General features: G+C 43.7%; 2 protein-coding genes and 3 non-coding genes across 5 annotated transcripts in view; 4 read left to right on the forward strand and 1 right to left on the reverse strand.

The window, feature by feature from the left end:
• Positions 1-1,409: 1,409 nt before the first annotated feature.
• LOC144537427 (clavesin-1-like) lies at positions 1,410-11,960 on the forward strand. The gene is made up of 7 exons (XM_078281161.1): positions 1,410-1,521; positions 2,997-3,167; positions 5,542-5,660; positions 6,254-6,428; positions 9,127-9,237; positions 10,194-10,417; positions 11,795-11,960. The coding sequence occupies exons 1-7, from the start codon at positions 1,420-1,422 to the stop codon at positions 11,871-11,873; spliced, it is 981 nt and encodes a 326-aa protein (XP_078137287.1). The 5' UTR covers positions 1,410-1,419; the 3' UTR covers positions 11,874-11,960.
• A 3,160-nt stretch (positions 11,961-15,120) lies between these two features.
• Positions 15,121-20,100, reverse strand: part of LOC144536892 (aspartyl/asparaginyl beta-hydroxylase-like) — a 70,865-nt gene continuing 65,885 nt past the window's right edge. Inside the window, 1 exon segment of the mRNA XM_078280207.1 lies at positions 15,121-16,418. Within this exon segment, the coding sequence (XP_078136333.1) occupies positions 16,268-16,418 (151 nt within the window). The 3' untranslated portion in view covers positions 15,121-16,267.
• On the forward strand, positions 17,650-17,723 carry trnai-aau (transfer RNA isoleucine (anticodon AAU)). The gene has a single exon. It is a non-coding gene; the product is annotated as a tRNA-Ile (tRNA).
• trnai-aau (transfer RNA isoleucine (anticodon AAU)) lies at positions 18,983-19,056 on the forward strand. The gene has a single exon. It is a non-coding gene; the product is annotated as a tRNA-Ile (tRNA).
• On the forward strand, positions 19,394-19,467 carry trnai-aau (transfer RNA isoleucine (anticodon AAU)). Its single transcript has one exon. It is a non-coding gene; the product is annotated as a tRNA-Ile (tRNA).

Below are 20,100 nucleotides of genomic sequence, written 5' to 3' on the forward strand. Positions count from 1 at the left end.
CTCTGCTGATTGGGTATCTCCTGTGACACAGCCAATAAACGAGAGACACACCCACCAAACGGCAGTAAGGCCTCCTGCACACTGCCTGCGTGGCGTCAGCGTGGCGTTTCTGTTTGTCAGTTGCGTGGCGGCTGCGTGGCGTTTTCTATGTCTTTGCACACCAGCAACGTCAAAATGTCATTTATTAAATGTATTTGTGTCAAAATGACATATAGACATCTTTTCCTATTCTATTTTGCCTGGAAACGCTTCCAACACGCGTGCGTGACGCGTGAAAAATAGGCGTTGGTTCTGTTTCTAGCATGCATGCGTTTTCATCGTGGCTCTAGCCGCGCCTGAGACGTACGTGTCACGCAGGCAGTGTGCACGCTCTAACCTGTTAACATGGGAGCCGAAATAAAAACGGACACGCCACGCAGCTGACACGCTCACGCCACGCAGGCAGTGGGCAGGAGCCCTAAACATAACACAAAGCCGTTGCACACGGCTCAGAGGAAACAGGTCGTTCAATCTGGAAACCATAACAGTGCACACCGCTTTGAACGCTTTGAACGTGCCCCAGTTAATCCAAAAACAGAAAATTCTGTATTTACAGGATATCCTGTGTACCTCTAAACGGACATTTCTGTCAATCCAAAAAAATCACAGTATGGAAAAACTTCTGTGAAAAGTCATTACAAAAAAATTCATATTAACACGGTAAAGTAGCCCATATTTCTACGGACTTTTCTAACATTGTACCTGCGCTGATGTTTCCTGTCTCCTTCAGGCTGAGGAGGCCCACACCAGACCCGCCGAGCTGCCTTAACTGACCTTTGACCAGAGCAACAGGACCCGTCATCGCCATCCCGCTTCCTCATCATGACGCAGCAGAGAGTCGACTGATTCAAACCGAGAGATCTGAAAGATGACCGAGAGCAGGAGGAGGAGGAGGGAGCCGAGAGACGCCGAACGGCAAGAGGATTAGGACAAAAAGGATGTGAATGTGGTACCAACACTGACCTTTGTCCCCCCTCCCCCCCATGTGCTGTTCATTAACCCACACTGTAACGTCTCACACTATAACAATCTCAACATTTCAACCTGACGTCAGAAAACCCCAAAAAACAGCGACGACGATTGTTGATTCATAAGCTGTTACACTGAACTACGAAACACCGTCACACCGATTGTCTCTTGCCGACGAAATCTGGAGCTGAAACGGTTTCAACGGCAACTAAACTAAGATTGTGTTACAGATAAAGACAACCAAATCCCAGCCAAGACAAGATTGTACAACTAAACAAAACTGTCTGGAGATATGTATATTATATACACGTTGGAATAAAACTTGAAAAACGTACAAGAACAAACTGATCTACGGTTTGCACAGAAAAACACATTTTGGACGTTTCGGGAATCGAAGCAGAGTGAGACTCCATGATGACGCACCTGCACGCCGGCCTGAGCGCCGAAACGACGGAGAAGGCTCGCTTAGAGCTCAACGAAAACCCCGACACTCTGCATCAGGACATCCAGCAGGTACACAGCTAATGCTAGCTACTGTTAGCATCCTAATGATAATGTTCAGACGGTTTATAAAGTGTCAGGTTGGTGTGTTTTGGCTCTCAGCTCCAAGCCCGTTGGTTCCTACACTTTAAACCTTTGATGTAAATTTACAGCTAAAGTCTCACAGTATCTTACTGTTTTAATGTTATATAGGATCATACTGTAAATGGCAATGCATGCTGGGAGAAAGTAATAATATTACAGCACTATACCTGTCGGTAGCCGATCTGTCCTGCCTGCACGATCCGTCATGTGCACGCGCAAGATGTTCGCGCGTTTGCAGATGATAATCCTGTTTTACGAGGATTTACGACTCTGCAAGATCTGTTCCACGCTTGCGGTCCTAGTTGTAGCGGTCTGCCGTTAGCCTCCACTGGGAAGCTAACGTTAGTTTAGCTAACAGCTAATTCGGCTAGATCTTCGATGGGTTCCGTCAGGTTCTGTCTTAATTTCTATCATTGTACACGGGCTCAGGCTTGCGCTCCGGTTTGCGAGGTAAATGAGGGGTCAGGTGATGCGTTTCGATTAGCGTGTAAATGGATGCTGAGGAGGTGAAACGGAGGCTGGCCTCTGGAGGACTTATTTCTTTGTTCCAACTTCCAAGTGGCCTATAGCCTACGTTAGTCATGAATAAATGATATTAAACAATCTATAAATGACTCATTCTTGACAAAAGGGCTTTTAAAAAGCTGTCAATAAAAATGTACTTGTCGGGCTTGGGCCTTGTAGGGTCTAACTTTTAAGCCCCGATTACAGCAGTAGTTGCTAGCTGTTTAAGCCGCTACAGAGCTTCGTGACGCCGGCTACAGAGCTCTGTTGTATCAGTGGTAGTCGGTGGTTCAGTTACCTGAAAACAGGTGACTTTGAGCCGGGTACAGAGCACAGTGAGCTGCCGGTCGTTTCGGCCGACATTACGGTTAAATTTAGTCCACAAAATATGAGCGTTTTGCCGCGACGAAAGTTAAGATTAGGCACCAAAACGACCAGTTAATATTAGAATAAAAGGTTGTGGTTTGTATTAAAACACTCCTAAGGAACTCACATCTCCTGGGTGAAAGGCTTTAGTTTTCAAATTCAACCCAAGCACTCTTTGGTGACGTGGTTGATTACGTTACTGCTGATCATCTGTCCATCATCGTATAAAGCCCGCCCTGACCATTTGATTGGTCCAAACATTGGTTCGAGCATAGTTGCTCCACAACAGATCAAGTCCAGACCGAACTTCCCGACCTCAAATGTTGTGGGCGGGGCTAAGTTCCTTTGGGCATCCAGGGTAGCAAATTCCCAAACAAATGGGACTTTTGGGGCCCCAGGGCAGTTTGGTTGACGGAGACGCTGGATATGTCCCAAAATGGCCACCATACTTTTGATTTAGAATTATTCTGATTAATTCAGACTGACAGTATAGTTCCCTAATGGCAGCACTGTGTGCTTGTTTTTAATTGGAGGTGCGAGACATGATCGTGACGCGGCCGGACATCGGTTTCCTGCGGACGGACGACGACTTCATCCTGCGTTTCCTGAGAGCCCGGAAGTTCAACCAGATGGAAACCTTCAGGCTGCTGGCCCAGTACTTCCAGTTCAGACAGCAGAACCTCGACATGTTCCAGAGCTTCAAGGTCCGGTTTCCGTTTGTGTTTTTCCTTTTTACAGTTTGAAGAAGATGCTGCAGATTCAGTCAGTGTTTCTGGATGAAATATGTTGAAACAGTTTGACCTAAATTGAGAGTGAGTTGCTGCCCCGACCGAATGACGTGCTCTGGTTTATTGGCATTTCTTTAAACCAGTGTTTCTCAACTGGGGGTACGTGTCCCCCTAGGGGTACTTTGGAGGACTGCAGGGGGTACGTAAGAAAATGTTTTTCAGTTACAAAGCTGTAGTAGTCTTTTTTCTTCGAAGTTTTTGTCTCTTTTTACAAAGTTTGTCACTTTTGTCGTCCTAGTGTTGCCTTCCTTCTTTCTACTGTTTTTTTTTTCAAAGTTTTTATTACTATATTCAACCTATTCTTGCCTTAGTTCCTTTTTCTACCGTCTTTTTCAAAGTTTTTGTCGCCTTTTCCCATCAGCATTTAAATGTTTTCCAGGTCCAAGGCTGTTGTTTAGTAAATCTATCGCTGACATCGCTGTATTCTTCCTCTTTATACATGGTACATGGCTTAAAAAAAACTGTTCAAATGGGGTACATTATTGAAAAAAGCTTGAGAACCACTGTTTAAACCAATCACAATCATCTTGGGTGATAGTCTCGACATGTTCCAGGGCTTCAAGGTCCGGTTTCCGTTTGTGTTTTTCCTTTTTACAGTTTGAAGAAGATGCTGCAGATTCAGTCAGTGTTTCTGGATGAAATATGTTGGAACAGTTTGACCTAAATTGAGAGTGAGTTGTTGCCCCGACTGAATGAGTTTAAGTATCTCGAGGTCTTGTTCACAAATGAGGGTGAAATGGAGCGTGAGATGGCCTGGTCTGTTTCTACAGAAGTCTACGAGAAAAGGAGCATTCTTCTCACTTGATTTATTATCTCAGTAAACATTTTCATAACGAGTTTATGGTCTAAATCTCCAGTTTCAAGTCTTCTTCAATACAGCGTGATGTTCATTTAGTAAATTATGGTTCAATTTCTTTTAAAGTAGACGATAAAGCAGGGGATGATTTAGGAACTTTAGAGGCAAACTTGAGGCTTCAACAACCAATGGGCGACGTCACCGATGCTCCGTTAATTATTTTTACAGTCCTTGATTCAATATCTGGTTTGAAGACTAAAAGCAGCATTGTAAAAAGCGTCAAAAATGCTTTAAGGACCCTATCTTGTACTTGGCGCAGCGCAAAGCCCGACTCAAGTGTCTTTGCTAGTTTAAGACCGACACGGTTGTCAATTTCCCGTCCAGCGTCCACGTCGTTTAAATAGCAAATGCACCTGCGCCCATCTGTGGCCCATGGGCGTGCTGGTCTTACAGGGAGGTGTGTTCAGGTGCATTCTGGGCGTGCTGGTCTTACAGGGAGGTGTGTTCAGGTGCATTCTGGGCGTGCTGGTCTTACAGGGAGGTGTGTTCAGGTGCATTCTGGGCGTGCTGGTCTTACAGGGAGGTGTGTTCAGGTGCATTCTGGGCGTGCTGGTCTTACAGGGAGGTGTGTTCAGGTGCATTCTGGGAGTATTGCTATCTTGAGGCAGTGGGAAGTGATTGCACTATTGACCAAGAAAAACCTGGTCTAAAGTCAATAACGCAGCATTTCATTGTTATTTTAACAGAGCATTAGTAAAATGCTCCTAGGCTCGTGCACAGCACGTGCACACTATGCTTGTTACACACACAGGGACGCACAGCAGCACACACACATGCAGAAGATTACAAATACAAATATTACGGTGCAAATCCTCCATCATAACAGCAATGCTCCAAGGTCCAAACGCGCCTGGCTTTTAAAGGGAATGGGAGATGATCCCTGATTGGTTGATTACATGTTACGCCCAAAACACACCTCTGATTAATGAAGACACTAAGTACAACCCTTTTGAACCATGCGCCCGGCGCACGGACCCTTTTTTCCGCCGTCAAACTAGCAAAAGAGGATTTGGACACGCCCTAAACACACCTGTGCCAGGCGCTTCACGCCGTGTGCTTAAGATTGTTAAAATAGGGCCCTGTATGACTAAAAAGAACAAATTTGATTTCAGAAGTTTACTAACTGGAGCAGCTTTGTCTGAGAGAATTTTAAATAACAGAAAGTGTTCTGTATTTTTACTGTATCTACACACAACATTTCTGGTTTTAATTACAGGACAAAGTCCGGGTTATGAGCTGCCAATAATCTTATTATTTAGTTATTTTACGGATTTATTTCTTAGAGCGTATGACTTTAAATGGATATTTTACCTCTAACTTTTGATCTAAAAGCAGAAGAGTTGAGGCTGTTGGGAGGAATCCTTGGGTGTCCACATACTTTTCGACTCAAAGTAAACTAGATTATTTGAAGTGTTTGTTTGTGTCGTGTGTCAGGTGGACGACCCGGGGATTAAGCGGGCGTTGATGGACGGTTTCCCTGGCGTGCTGGAGACTCCGGACCAACATGGGCGAAAAATCCTCATCCTGTTCGCCTCCAACTGGGACCAGAGCAGGTAACACACACACACACACACACACACACACATATACATATATATATACACACACACACACACACACACACACACACACACACACACACACACACATATACATATCACACACACACACACACACATATACATATATATATACACACACACACACACACACACACACGCTAAGAAGTTAGTCCTAGACTGTTTTGAAGAGGAATGTTTTTAACCTGCTTTTAAAGGTGTTTAGTTGTTTAGTGTGGGTGCATATATTGTGCAGCCCTAAGACATGCACACACACACACACACACACACACACACACACACACACACACACACACACACACACACACACACACACACACACACACACACACACACACACACACACACACACACACACACACACACACACACACAGACAAACACACACACACCTCCATTGATTGAAAACATAAAGAGCCTAATGAATCATTAGCCCCAGTGTTGTGGTTAAGACTCACAGCGTCACGCTCTCTTTGACTATTGATTGGCTGTCGATAAACACGAGTTCCTGATTGGCTGTTGATACATAGGAGTTCCTGACCTTTTTCTTCCTCTTCATCGATCAGGAACTCGTTCACAGACATCCTGCGGGCGATCCTTCTCTCTCTGGAGGTTTTGATCGAGAACCCGGAGCTCCAGATCAACGGTTTCATCCTCATCATCGACTGGAGCAACTTCTCCTTCAAACAGGCGTCCAAGCTCACGCCCAACATCCTCAAACTGGCCATCGAAGGCCTTCAGGTAAACTCAGCTCACGCCCAACATCCTCAAACTGGCCATCGAAGGCCTTCAGGTAAACTCAGCTCACGCCCAACGTCCTCAAACTGGCCATCGAAGGCCTTCAGGTAAACTCAGCTCACGCCCAACGTCCTCGAACTGGCCATCGAAGGCCTTCAGGTAAACTGATCCACCTCCTCGTGTTGGCTTCCCGTTGACTGCAACTTTTAGTTTTAGTTTTTCTACACTTTTCTCAAAGTTTTTGTCGATTTTATTCCAATTTTTTTGTCACTTTTTTCCAAACAATTTTGGTCATTTTTTTAACAAGGGCCAGAGCTTTAAGAGTTCCTCTCTTTTTCTTTTAAAGGATACATTTTTGTAAGAGCTACACTGAAGTTGGCAGTTTGATAAATGCAAGGTATTTCAATTGATATTCTGTAATATTTTAATCTTCGTGTGCTAAAAAGGCACAAAAGTTCCTTTTTTTGCCAAATAAATGAAAAGCGACGTCTTCCCTCTCACTGTATCAACATCTCCGCTAGCTTTCCTCAGAGATGGTCCCAATAATGGGCTTAAAGTCAAGTCAAATTCAGATTGTGCATGATTACATGATATAACTATATAATTATTTAATACTGTATCCTACATTGTGGATAATTAAGCTATATATCATATGCTGAAGTATATTTCTGGAGTGTTAAAGATTAAAAGAAAAAATAACAAGAACCGTACCACCCCTAGTCTGCTATAGTCCTAATAGTAATATACAGGCTTATACTGCAATCTCTTAGGCCTACATGGTGTACCTATATATGTATATATATATATATATATATATGCAGTGTCTTTTATTTTTCTCGTGTTTTTTTCATGAGTCAGAGCCAGGCAACAGCTGTGAGGGAGAGCGCGTGTCCTCCGCCCCCCCCCCGTGCTGGACCACCACCCCGACCCTGTCTCCTGACAGCAGAGGGGCTGGAAAAACCAGCCGAAATAACTCGGTCAATGGCAGAAATAAATCGTCACTATGGCCATTAAAACTTCAAAAGAGAAACGAACACGTGAAGAATAAATAAAAATGTGCATCGTCATGTTTCCTGTATTAAATATCATTGCCAAACATAACACTATACCTTTTAAAAGCGAGGAATACTATCCTGTCTCCTTCGTCTCCCACTTGGGGCTGTGCTGGACTCTGCTCTCTGGGCATCTGGCTCCATCTCTACATTTATGGCACCCTGTTTTCCTGCGCGATGTTGTGCAGAACCCCACAGGCTAAAACTATGTGGCAGACTTTTTCTGCCGTGTATGGGTGATATCGCTGAGGCAAGACAGAGCCATCTGCCCTTAATCAATCCGATGGAGCGCTCCACCGTGGCCCGTGCGCGTATGTGTGGACTGTTACCTGCGCATAGAGGTCCTCTATAAGAGCCAGATCTGCCATTGCTGATATAGTGATCACCTGATGACTTCTCCTTCTCCTGTTAAACTGATTATATGCTGCACCGCAAGTCCACCCTGACTCCAACACTTGCGTACACGAGTTCAGACCAGACGTGAGATTTTATCGCAGCCTACGCTCACGTTCATATTGATAAATGCCGAGCTTTGCGTAGGAATCGGCGTACGCCCGTCCTACGCCTGTTTTAGGTCGTACGCACGTTTCATAAATGAGGCCCAGTATGTTTAGTTTTTGGAGAGATGATATTGTAATCAACGTAGGCAATACAAATGTTGCTTTTTCTGAAAATGAAACCAAACTATTGTATATTATTGCTCTTCAATAAAACAAAAGTATTTCTTATCTGATTACTCGATTAATGGATGGAATAATCGGCAGAATACTCGATTACTAAAATAATCGATAGCTGCAGCCCTTATTAAAATGTGCATCTTCTTCAATATAGACTTTTAAAATGTTCGTCCTTTTTTCCCTCTTCTCTCTTTGTCTCCTTCCTCTCCATTTCTTATCTCCTCCCCCTGTCTCCTTCCTCCCCTTCTTTTATCTCCTCTCGTTGCCTCTTGACACTTTCCCCCCTCCTTATCTTTTTTCCTCTCCCCTTTCCTTCCTTTCTCTCCTTCTTCCTCTCCTCTCTTTGTTTCCTTTCCTCTAACTGTCTCTCCTGTCTCCTCCCCTCGGTCCTCTCCTCGTCTCCTTGTCTCCTCTCCTCCTCTCCTCCTTGTCTCCTTGTCTCCTCTCCTCCTTGTCTCCTTGTTTCCTCTCCTCCTTGTTTCCTTGTCTCCTCCCCTCCGTCGTCTCCTCTCCTCCTTGTCTCCTTGTTTCCTCTCCTCCTCTCCTCCTTGTTTCCTTGTCTCCTCCCCTCCGTCCTCTCCTTGTCTCGTCTCCTTGTCTCCTTGTTTCCTCTCCTCCTTGTCTTCTTGTCTCTTCTTCTCCTCTCCTCCTTATTTCCTTGTCTCCTCGTCTCCTCTCCTCCTTGTTTCCTTGTCTCCTCCCCTCCGTCCTCTCCTTGTTTCCTTGTCTCCTCCCCTCCGTCCTCTCCTTGTTTCCTCTCCTCCTCTCCTCCTTGTTTCCTTGTCTCCTCCCCTCCGTCCTCTCCTTGTCTCGTCTCCTTGTTTCCTCTCCTCCTTGTCTTCTTGTCTCTTCGTCTCCTCTCCTCCTTGTTTCCTTGTCTCCTCATCTCCTCTCCTCCTTGTTTCCTTGTCTCCTCCCCTCCGTCCTCTCCTTGTCTCCTCGTCTCCTTGTCTCCTTGTTTCCTCTCCTCAGGACAGTTTCCCCGCTCGGTTCGGAGGAATCCACTTTGTGAATCAGCCGTGGTACATCCACGCCATGTTCACCATCATCAAACCGTTCCTCAAAGACAAGACCAGGAAGCGGGTGAAAAACACATCTTCCTCTTCATCCCTCCTTCCTTCCTCTTCATCCCTCCTTCCTTTATCTTCCTCTTCATCCCTTCTTCCTTCCTCTTCATTCCTCCTTTATCTTCTTCCTCCTGTTTTCTTCTGTCCTCTTATCTCTTCTCATCTTCCTTTTTCTTTTCTCTTTCCCTCCTCTCCTCTCCTCTATTCCTCCCCTCCTCTCCCCTCCTTTCCTCTCCTCTTCTTGCCTCTCTACAATCTTTTTTCATCCTGTCTCTTTTCTTTTCTTCCTACTTCTTCTCCTCTCCTTCATTTCTGTTTCATCTTTTCTCTTTTTCCAACTACTGTTTGTTGGTATTTTCTCTCTTCTCGTATAATTATTAACACTCCTCTTTATGCTTCTTTCCTTCTTTTATTTCTTATTTCCTTTTGTCTTCTGTATCCTCTCTTTTTTCCCTGTCAATCTTTCTCTATTCCCTCGTTTCCTCACCTTTCCTTTCCTCATCTCCTTTTTTCTCTTTCTATCTGTTTCCTCTCATCTTTTCCTCTACTCACCTCGTTTCCTTTACTTTCCTTTCCTGGTTTCTCCTCTTGTTTTCCCCTCCTCTCCTTGTTTCCTCTCCTTTCTTCTTCTCCTCCCTGTTTTCCCCTCCTCCCCTTGCTTCCTCTCCTTTCCTCTTCTCCCCTCTGTTTTCCCCTCCTCCCCTTGCTTCCTCTCCTTTCCTCTTCTCCCCTCTGTTTTCCCCTCCTCCCCTTGCTTCCTCTCCTTTCCTCTTATTCCCCCTCCTCTTGTCTCCCCTCCTTCCCCCTTGCTTTCCTCCTCCTTTCCTCCTCTCCCCCTCTGTTGTCCCCCTCCTCCCTTGCTTCCTCTCCTTTCCTCTTCTCTCCTCCCTGTTTTCCCCTCCTCCCCTTGCTTCCTCTCCTTTCCTCTTCTCCCCTCTGTTTTCCCCTCCTCCCCTTGCTTCCTCTCCCCAGATCTTCCTCCACGGTAACAACCTGAACTCGCTCCACCAGCTGCTCCAGCCCGAGTGTTTGCCGTCGGAGTTCGGCGGGACTCTGCCGCCGTACGACATGGGCATCTGGGCAAGAACACTGCTGGGCCCCGACTACAGCGACGAGACGGAGTACACACTGACGTACGACGCGCTGCACGTCAGGGAGAACTGCGGAGGAGGAGGAGACAGGGAGACGATGAAGAGGTAAGGAGGAGTGACGTTTACGTCTCGTGTCCACACTACTCCGGCGTTTCTGAGCACCTAAAACGGCGACATTTGGGAACACTGCTGCTCCGTTTTTGGTTTGAAAACTGCGGGGTTGAATTGCAGTCTGGATGGACACAAACAGAGACCTTTGGCAACGTCAGTCAGTAGCGTGATGTATGCTTCTGCGTAACACTGATGCTGTGGCTACGTACGTAGGTACGTGGAGACACCGACCCTACGCTGTAGTCTGACGTCAGCTCTCCAGAAATGTAACTACACGTAGCCGCGACGCACGCCGCTCAGCCATGGCTGGGTAGCGTTGCATTTCCCCCGACTCATTTCCTGGTTCTCCTTCTCCTTAAACAACATGAAATCAAGGAGAGGGTTCACTTCTCCTGCTACAGAAAGAACAGGGGAGACACTTTGTTTCTCTCACTATGACTCTAGAGTCACTACTCACTCTGAAGATAATCACCATCACTCTCTCGTTCACTCTACTACACACACACACACACACACATATATACACACATGCATATACACATACACGCACGCACACACATACACACACGCATATACACATACACACACATATACACACATGCATGTACACATAGACGCACGCACGCACACACACACACACACACACACACACACACACACACAGAGGAGTGTGTGTGGAGTATGAACTTTAAGCTTGTTTTACAGTTCTGCGGAGGCTCCACGCAGAGCTTTCACCGTAGCCTACGTAAGTGGCCTGATGTTTATACTTGTGCGCTGGTGTGTGCGTCGAGCCGGCGTGCGTGTGTGTGTGTGTGTGTGTGTGTGGTAGAGGGAGAAGTGAGAGAGTGACGGCGATTAGCGCCGCAGCGAGTACCGACTCTAGAGTCATAGTTATAGAGAGAAACAAAGTGTCTCCCCTGTGTTTTCTGACCACTGTGGGAAATCCTTAGCAGGAGAAGTGAACCCTCTCCTTGATTTCATGTAGTTTATGGAGAAGGAGAACCAGGAAATGAGTCGGGGGGAAATGCAATGCTACCCAGCCACGGCCGAGCGACGTGCGTCGCTGCGGTGTAGTCTACGCCGGACCCTCCGCCGTCGATTCGACGCACAACTATAAAAAGGCCTTTAGGCTCCTAACGTAGGCTACAGCTACAGCTCTACGTGGAGCCTCCACAGAACCATAAATCAGATTTGAAGGGTTAGGCAGCTTACAGACCTTCAGTAACTGTTCCACCTCGTCTCCGCTCCAAGCTGATACATCCTGCTCTTACTTTTCACCATTGTTGTTCTGCTACTGGAGCCAAAAGTCTCAAATCGCTGCTTAAAAATGAAAACAGTGTGTAGCCTCAAACCAATGTGTGTGTGTTTCAGGTCTCAGTCGGTGGTGGAACCAGGAACTCTCCGACAAACGGACAGAGAGACCAGCACACCACTACTGGCCCTGGACTGAACACACACACACACACACACACACACACACACACACACACACACACACACACACACACACACACACACACACACACACACACACACACACACACACACACACACACACACACACACACACACACACACACACACACACACACACACACACACACACACACACACACACACACACACACACACACACACACACACACACACACACACACACACACACACTCTGTCTCTGAGCCGTCTAATGCCTCCCAGCTGAGCCAGCAGCATCTGTCAACAACACACACACACACACACACTGTGTGTGTGTGTGTGTGTCGTCTTCTGCTTTAACTTGTATCATTAATCCTGTCAGACACACGCAGGAATGTAAAATGAACACATTTAATCTGTTTCTGTGCGCCAAGTCACTACAACTTTATTTAAACCTTTGAGAACAGATTGACGTCAGGCTGCGTTACACAAGACAGAACATTTAGAGCAAGTTTCACCAACAAGGATTCCTTTAAATAAAGATTAACCAAAGTTTATGGAAGAATGCTCTAAGTTTTATATAGTATAATGTTGCCCTGTTTTATTATATTTTAGCCTATATTTTGTTTATATTTTCCCAGATTGTCTTCATTGAAAGAATGATGAATTATATTTTATCTACGGAGGATGAAAAATGACTTAAGTATCAATAAATAAATACAGAAACACATTGATATGTAAATAAAAAAAAATAAAAAAAATCAATATTAAAATAAATGGTGAAATAAATAAATAAATGCAGGACATAAGTAAATAATAATAACAATTCTTTCTAAAAGAAAATCTGTATTTCTATGCATTCATTTATTTATTTACCATATTTTATTTATTTAGTTACCATATTTTATTTATTTATTGACCTTATTTATTTACCATATTTTATTTATTTATTTACCATATTTTATTTATTTATTTATTTACCGTATTTTAATTTATTTACCATATTTTATTATTTACCATATTTTATTTATTTATTTACCTTATTTATTTACCATATTTTATTTATTTATTTACCATATTTTATTTATTTATTTAGCGTGGTTTATTTATTTATTGTTGTTGCTATCAGTCACTTAGATACAAAAACGTAGGAAAATAGGGTCCAGGTTGAAAATAAACAACCAAAATGACCCTTTAATCCGGGGTTAAAAACAATCCTTGTTGGTGAAACCAACCTTAAATGTTTTGGAGGAGGATTTATCTTCCGTGTTTTCTGAGCTGTGAATCTAAAATATATTTTGTTTCTGTATTTTTGAGCAGCCCGAGACATGGCGGCTTCATCTACTTGCTGGAGTATTTTCCTTAAAAATATGATTCAAAATACTTTGCATTTAACTGACTTTAATGTCCCGATAATCTGGAAGAGAAAGAGAGTCAAAAGGAGGAGGAAACATTCATCAGTGATAAAAAAAATAAGAATAAATAAATAAAAAAGGAAGCTAGGAAGGATGCAGCCCGTGAAAGAAACTTCACTTTGGTAGAATAATTTCACATTTTTTCTTCCATGTTAAACAACAACTTCGCACAAGCATTTCAAAATAAAAGCACTGCACATGTCGCCACAAACCGCAGAGGCAAATCGGGAAAGATACTATAACCAGATCACATGCATGAAAACTTTAAATAAAATACCTTCTACCAGAGTGAAATCTTTCTTTCTGAAATAAAAGTATAGTGCTGTGAAGTGAAACACACAGGATGCCAAATCATCACCGTTAACCTCGAGTGCAGAGAAGAAGGGGGAAAGATTGTTTCTATTGTAACTTATTATTAGTATTATTATGAAGATTGTATATTATTGTTATAAGTATTATTACACTGCAAAGAAAGTGACACACTTGGCCAGTTTTATCCCGAAATATTCAAAGTCAAATTATCTTCAATTTCTGCGACGTCATTTTTCTGTCAGAAATCAAGAAAGAAAACAACTTGTTAAAACCCTCTGAGGACGAAAGATGTGTGTGTTTCTGTGTGTATGTGTGTGTGTGTGTGTGTGTGTGTGTGTGTGTGTGTGTAGACATTTTTTTTGAGAAATATTTCCGCATTAGGGCCAAATTATTTCTTTATACATCGCTCTGGAACACATTAGGGCATCACTTTACAGAAAGCTGAGTTTGTTCTGAACATTTTGACATGAAACACATGGGGATCAGCAATACTCAAAAACCCTTAGAAGGAGAATTTAAGAAGATATCTTAAAATGCTGTTAGACCTCAGAGGCTTAAGAACATGTGCAGGTTGATGATTTTACTTTGAAAATATCTTGATAAAGTGTGGATTATTTGTAAAATATGAAGGCCAGGTTGGTCATGATTGTGTGCGGTGTGTTGGACTCGTCATCAGGGCTACACTAATGTAATGTATTTCCTTTCAATGAATGTATAGAAGTAAACATTTACACCAACGGGACTGTGCTGCGTTTCATTTAACCACAGGGCTTTTATTTTGAAAAGCCAACATGTTTTTCTAAACACAGGCACAATAATTCACAGACTACAGAGAGGAGAGGAAATAAGGAACAATGAGAAGAAAAAGAGAGAAAAGAATATAAGGAGATGAGCGGAAACAAGGAAAGGACACAACGAGAGGAGAGAAGATGAACAAAGGGGAGGGGGAAAAGAAGGAAAAGAAATCGAGAAGAGGAAACAAGGAGAGGAAAACAAAGAGAGAAGAGGAAACAAAGAGAGAAAGGAGAGAAGAGGAAAGGAAGAGGAAGGAGAGGAAGGAGAGAAGAGGAGAGAGAGGAAGAAGGAGAGGAAGGAGAGAAGAGGAGAGAAAGAGGAATAAGGAGAGAAAGAGAGGAAGGAGAGAAAGAGAGGAAGAGGAGAGAAAAAGAGAGGAAGGAGAGGAAGAGGAGAGAAAGAGAGGAAGGAGAGAAAGAGAGGAAGAAGGAGAGAAAGAGAGGAAGAGGAGAGGAAGAAAGAGAGGAAGAGGAGAGAAAGAGAGGAAGAGAAAGAAGGAGAGAGAGGAAGAGGAGAGAAAGAGAGGAAGAGGAGAGAAAGAGAGGAAGAGGAGAGAAAGAGAGGAAGAGGAGAGAAAGAGAGGAAGAAGGAGAGAAAGAGAGGAAGAAGGAGAGAAAGAGAGGAAGAAGAAGGAGAGAAAGAGAGGAAGAGGAGAGAAAGAGAGGAAGAGGAGAGAAAGAGAGGAAGAGGAGAGAAAGAGAGGAATAACCAGTCAAACACAAAGTCAATAAATCGGAATCCAAAGAAACAAAAACAAACTTTTTTTTGGAGGTTTAGATTTTTTTAATTTATTTTTTAATTTGTTTTTAATATAAATATAAATCATCTTTTTTTAACATCTTGAGTTTCGTTGTTTTCTGTGCAAACGTGAAGAAAAACTAAAAAAACGGAACAAACAAATAAAAAAGCATCGTGGTAAACATGAAGGCTTCTTCGCTTATTTCATGAACAACGTTATCAGAACTGGACGGAGACAGTTTCATCTTTTAGTGTTTCAACTCTCACTTCACAATTTATCTCCAAAATATCTCCAAAATATTGACGAGATTTAGAGAGTAGAGAGATGGGTTTAGGGGTCGAGACCCAGAAACAAATCGTGACGTTTGGGAAAAGAAGAAAGCCGGCTCTGCAGAGGACGTCGGGAACTTTCCAAAAACATTTCCACATCTAGAAAGAAAATGTTTAGAAACCCATCACAAGGATTCCATGACTGCTGGTACCTTAAACCCGGTCCAAACAGGGTTAACCCGGGTTAAATCAGGGCTAAAACAAGGAGAGAAGAGGAGAGAAAGAGAGGAAGGAGAGAAAGAGAGGAAGGAGAGAAGAGGAGAGAAAGAGAGGAAGGAGAGAAGAGGAGAGAAAGAGAGGAAGGAGAGAAAGAGAGGAAGGAGAGAAGAGGCGAGATAGAGAGGAAGGAGAGAAAGAGAGGAAGAAGGAGAGAAGAGGAGAGAGAGGAAGAAGGAGAGAAAGAGAGGAAGAAGGACAGAAGAGGAGAGAAAGAGAGGAAGAAGGAGAGAAAGAGAGGAAGAAGGAGAGAAGAGGAGAGAAAGAGAGAAACAATTGTGATGTTTGGGGAAAGAAGAAAGCTGGCTCTGCCGATTTGTCACCGTGACTGTTGGTACCTTGAACCCGGCCCAAACAGGGTTAACCCGGGTTAAATCCGGGCTAAAACAAGTACCCTATGTTTGCGTTTTTGGGGCAAAAGGTTGTAACGTCAGTAGTAACTTTTTCATTTCTTCAGTCTGAGGGTTTGATCCTTCGACAGATAATTATTTAGTTTCTCCTCACGAACAAAAAGGCAAAAAAACCCGTCCCCGGTCCGTCGGTCAAAACATCGTTCTTCTCCGACTCAGGCAGTCCGTGTTTTAATCCACAGAGGAAGAACCGTCAAGTCCGATAAGTCCGTCTAAATGGGGCTCAGCGTCTGCCGCTGGTATGCCGTTAACTCCGGGTGCCACACGTCCACGATGAAGATGAGCCGGTAACGGTCGGCGTCCTGCCAGACCTCGTGTTCGAAGGAGTCATCGAAGATGAGGACTTTACCTTCCTCCCATTCCCTGAGACGCAGAACACGGAGAACGGCACGTTACATATTCATAATTTACACGTTACAACTCCCCAATAATCTTAACTGGGCTCCATACAAAGGCTTGGTTCCTTTGCAATGTTTATGGCGCTTTTTTTGTTTTTTTTGAAGGTTTTTTGGACACTTTTCAACGTTTTAGTCATCTTTTTTCAAGGTTTTTGCCACCTTTTGTAAGGTTTTTTGGACACTTTGACGTTTTTGCCGCCTTTTTCAAGTGTTGAACACGGAGAACGGCAGGTTACAACGGCAGGTTACATAGGCAAAATTCACACGTTACAACTCCCCCAATAATCTCAACTGCGCTCCATACAAAGGGTTGGTTCCTTTGCAATGTTTATGGCGCCTTTTTTCAACAGTTTTGTCGCCTTTATCAAGGTTTTTTTGGACACTTTTTTCAAGGTTTTTGTTGCTTTTTGTAAGTTTTTTTGGATACTTTTGGCGCACATATTCTTTTCTCAAATAGCTGTCCTGTCAATTAAAGGCGGAAAAGCCCATTAATTATTTAACATAAGGGAAGAGGATGTTCGATTAATTCTACGAGAACTAGATCCAAGGGGTGTTGAAGTCAGAGTGAGGAGACTGTTCATAACAGCGAGAAACGGGTTTCTAAGCGCGCGTTGTCGGCGCACATGAAAACAAATCTCAAGTTTAGTTTCATGTGCTCACGTAAAAAGGTTTTGCGTGCGCACATGAAAGTTTCACATGGATTTTTGTTGCTCATGTCCCCTTAGGGGCTCCGTACTTTTTTTTGACGTTTTTGTGGCCTTTTTGAAGTGTTTTTTCAGCATTGTTTTTTTCAATACATGCAGACATGTCCCGGGACCTCCCTAGATAGATCTCAACCCCCCCCAAAAAAAAAGTTGAACCCATTGGGTTACACCCTTGGATGTTTACGCCGAGGCCTGTTTAACTCTTAAACAACCAATCAGAACTCCAGAAAGGTCACTTTAGTTTCCATAAGTGAGGTCATTCCACTGTGGCCGGTTAGCTCAGTTGGTTAGAGCAAACTTTTCAACGTTTTAGTCATCTTTTCATGACTTTTCAAACCTTTGAGGTTTTTGCCACTTTTTGTAAGGTTTTTTTGGACACTTTTTTGGACATTTTTGCCGCCTTTTTCAAGTATTTTTTCGACAATGTTTTCAATGTTTTTGTTACATGTCCCGGGACCTCCCTAGATAGATCTCAAAGCTCTTTTTGCCTGTGGCCGGTTAGCTCAGTTGGTTAGAGCGTGGTGCTAATAACGCCAAGGTCGCGGGTTCGATCCCCGTACGGGCCAGACAGCTTTTAAGTTATACTCTCACACAGTTTCAATGAGGAGAAACGAAGAGGGAAAGTCAGAAACACATGAAGAGAACTAAGAAAACTAGATAGAAGAAGGAAACAATAAAACACACACATACATGAATAGAAAAGAACCAATCCAGAGTATTACTTTCACAGAAAAGGGTGATTTATGGTTCTGCAGAGCAAACACCAAGGGGGTAAGCTTCGCTTCAGAGCTCGAACCTCCTATGGCGCCATTTTGATGCTACAAAACGATAACCCGGCATTAGCATCCCATTGACTGCCATTTATTTTGGCGCCACTTTGACAGAGAATACCTTTACATCTGAAGCGTTTAAAGACTCTATTTGTCCGTTGTTTATTTCTAAAGAAACACGACAATGTATAAAAGGCTCCATTACCTTGTACCTCACGTTATGGCTCCGTAGCAGACGTTTTCATAAAAATAGGCTAACGATTGTGTCATAACCACGAGACTTCCTGTCTCATAGTAGAGGAGTTACCGTATAGTACAGGAGAAGCTCTCAGGCAGTTTGGACTTCCATCAGCTGTTTAAGTGTAATGACTAATGTTAACTATCATTTTAGTGATCAATAATGAGCCTGTGTCTATGTTATCTCCTTACATATACCTACGCTCTCCGTCTCTGCTAGATTGGGAATGATTGAGATTTCTCTTGGCACAGCTACCAGAAGACTTCCAACTTTCAGACAGGTTGCTCACATCACATCTACGTCTTCAAGCTCAGTTGGAGGCTGCTCAGTAACGCTCAGCCATCACCGGGAAAGAGCTTCTAATATCCTTCACTGGTCTCCGTCCAGAGACACGGGGTCTGTTGGTCCATTCTTATATACTGTCTATGGCGAACGCCTTGCCCTGAAGTTTGAACGTGTGCGTCGATAATAGCAGGACCGGCGTGTGTGGTAGAGCGAGTGAAACAAAGTGTCTCCTCTGTTCTTTCTGGAGCAGGAAAAGTTAACCTCGCTTTTTTTTACGTTTTTGTTGCTTTTTTTTCAAGGTTTTTTGGACACTTTTCAACGTTTTAGTCGTCTTTTTTCCAAAAGAATTTCCGCCTTTTGTAAAGATTGTTTTGGACATTTTATTTCCGATGTTCTTGTTGCTTTTGTCTATGTTCTTGTGATCTTTTTCCAAGTGTTTTTTGGACACTTTTTTCAATGTTTTTGTCGGTTTTTTCATTACACGCAAACATGTCCCGGGACCTACCTAGATAGATCTCAAGGACTCCCCTGTGGCCGGTTAGCTCAGTTGGTTAGAGCGTGGTGCTAATAACGCCAAGGTCGCGGGTTCAATCCCCGTACGGGCCAGACAGCTTTTGAGTAACACTGTCACATTGTGTGTGTATGTGGTGTGTGAGTGACTCTAGAGTCATAGTGAGAGAAACAAAATGTCTCCCCTGTTCTATATGTAGCAGAAAAAGTTAACCTCGCTTTTATTCTACATTTTTGTTGCTTTTTTCAGTGTTTTTGGGACATTTTTCAACGTTTTAGTCATCTTTTTTCAACGTGTTTGTTGCTTGTTGTAAGAGGGAGAACCAGGAAATGTGACGCCCCCAAGTCATTGCTGAACATTTTCACTCTAAATGTTTAAAAAGATTAGGTCAATTATAGTTACTATTTCCTGGAACGAGACTTTCATAGGTGTGGCCGGTTAGCTCAGTTGGTTAGAGCGTGGTGCTAATAACGCCAAGGTCGCGGGTTCGATCCCCGTACGGGCCAGAGAGCTTTTGGAGTAACCCTCGTGTTAACAGATAATAATGAGGTTAAAACATCTGCTATACTCGCTGTCCCTGACCTGTCGTGCGCCAGGCTGACGTCATGGGAGTCTTAACTATTTATACCCGCGTGGTGCTCGTGACGCTAGTTGCAGTCTTCCCCTGAACAGAGGTGGCGCTAATGAGGAAAGGCTGCCGACGTTGCTCTTTCTACGGACTAGAAGAAGAAGAAAAAGGTAAACAATGGCAGAACTGGCAGCAGCATTGACGTCAATGCTTCCATTTGATTGGATGAGCTACTTGGTGGGATCAAGCCTTTCATTCACCATAAAAGAACTCATCTTAACCCAGGAAGTTTACAAGAGAGACCTGCAGTCACTCTGAGAGTCCTGGCATCCGGTTGCCCTCGAGCTCGTTCATGCTTCCTGTTTCCGCTTTGTCGCGCACTGCTGAAAAAAATAGAGTGGTGCACGACCTCTGGTCGCACACTTTAAATCCTGGCGCGCCAGCGAGATCTACGTCATTTTGTAGTCACATTGGCGCACGACAGGTCGGGTACGGCGACTGTAAAGAGGCCTTAAGTCAAAGAACATAAACAGAAAGGACTAAGGAAAGTGGATGAAAGGGAACGAGTAAA

This window comes from Sander vitreus, chromosome 22 (genome assembly GCF_031162955.1).
Source record: "Sander vitreus isolate 19-12246 chromosome 22, sanVit1, whole genome shotgun sequence".
Taxonomy (NCBI): domain Eukaryota; kingdom Metazoa; phylum Chordata; class Actinopteri; order Perciformes; family Percidae; genus Sander; species Sander vitreus.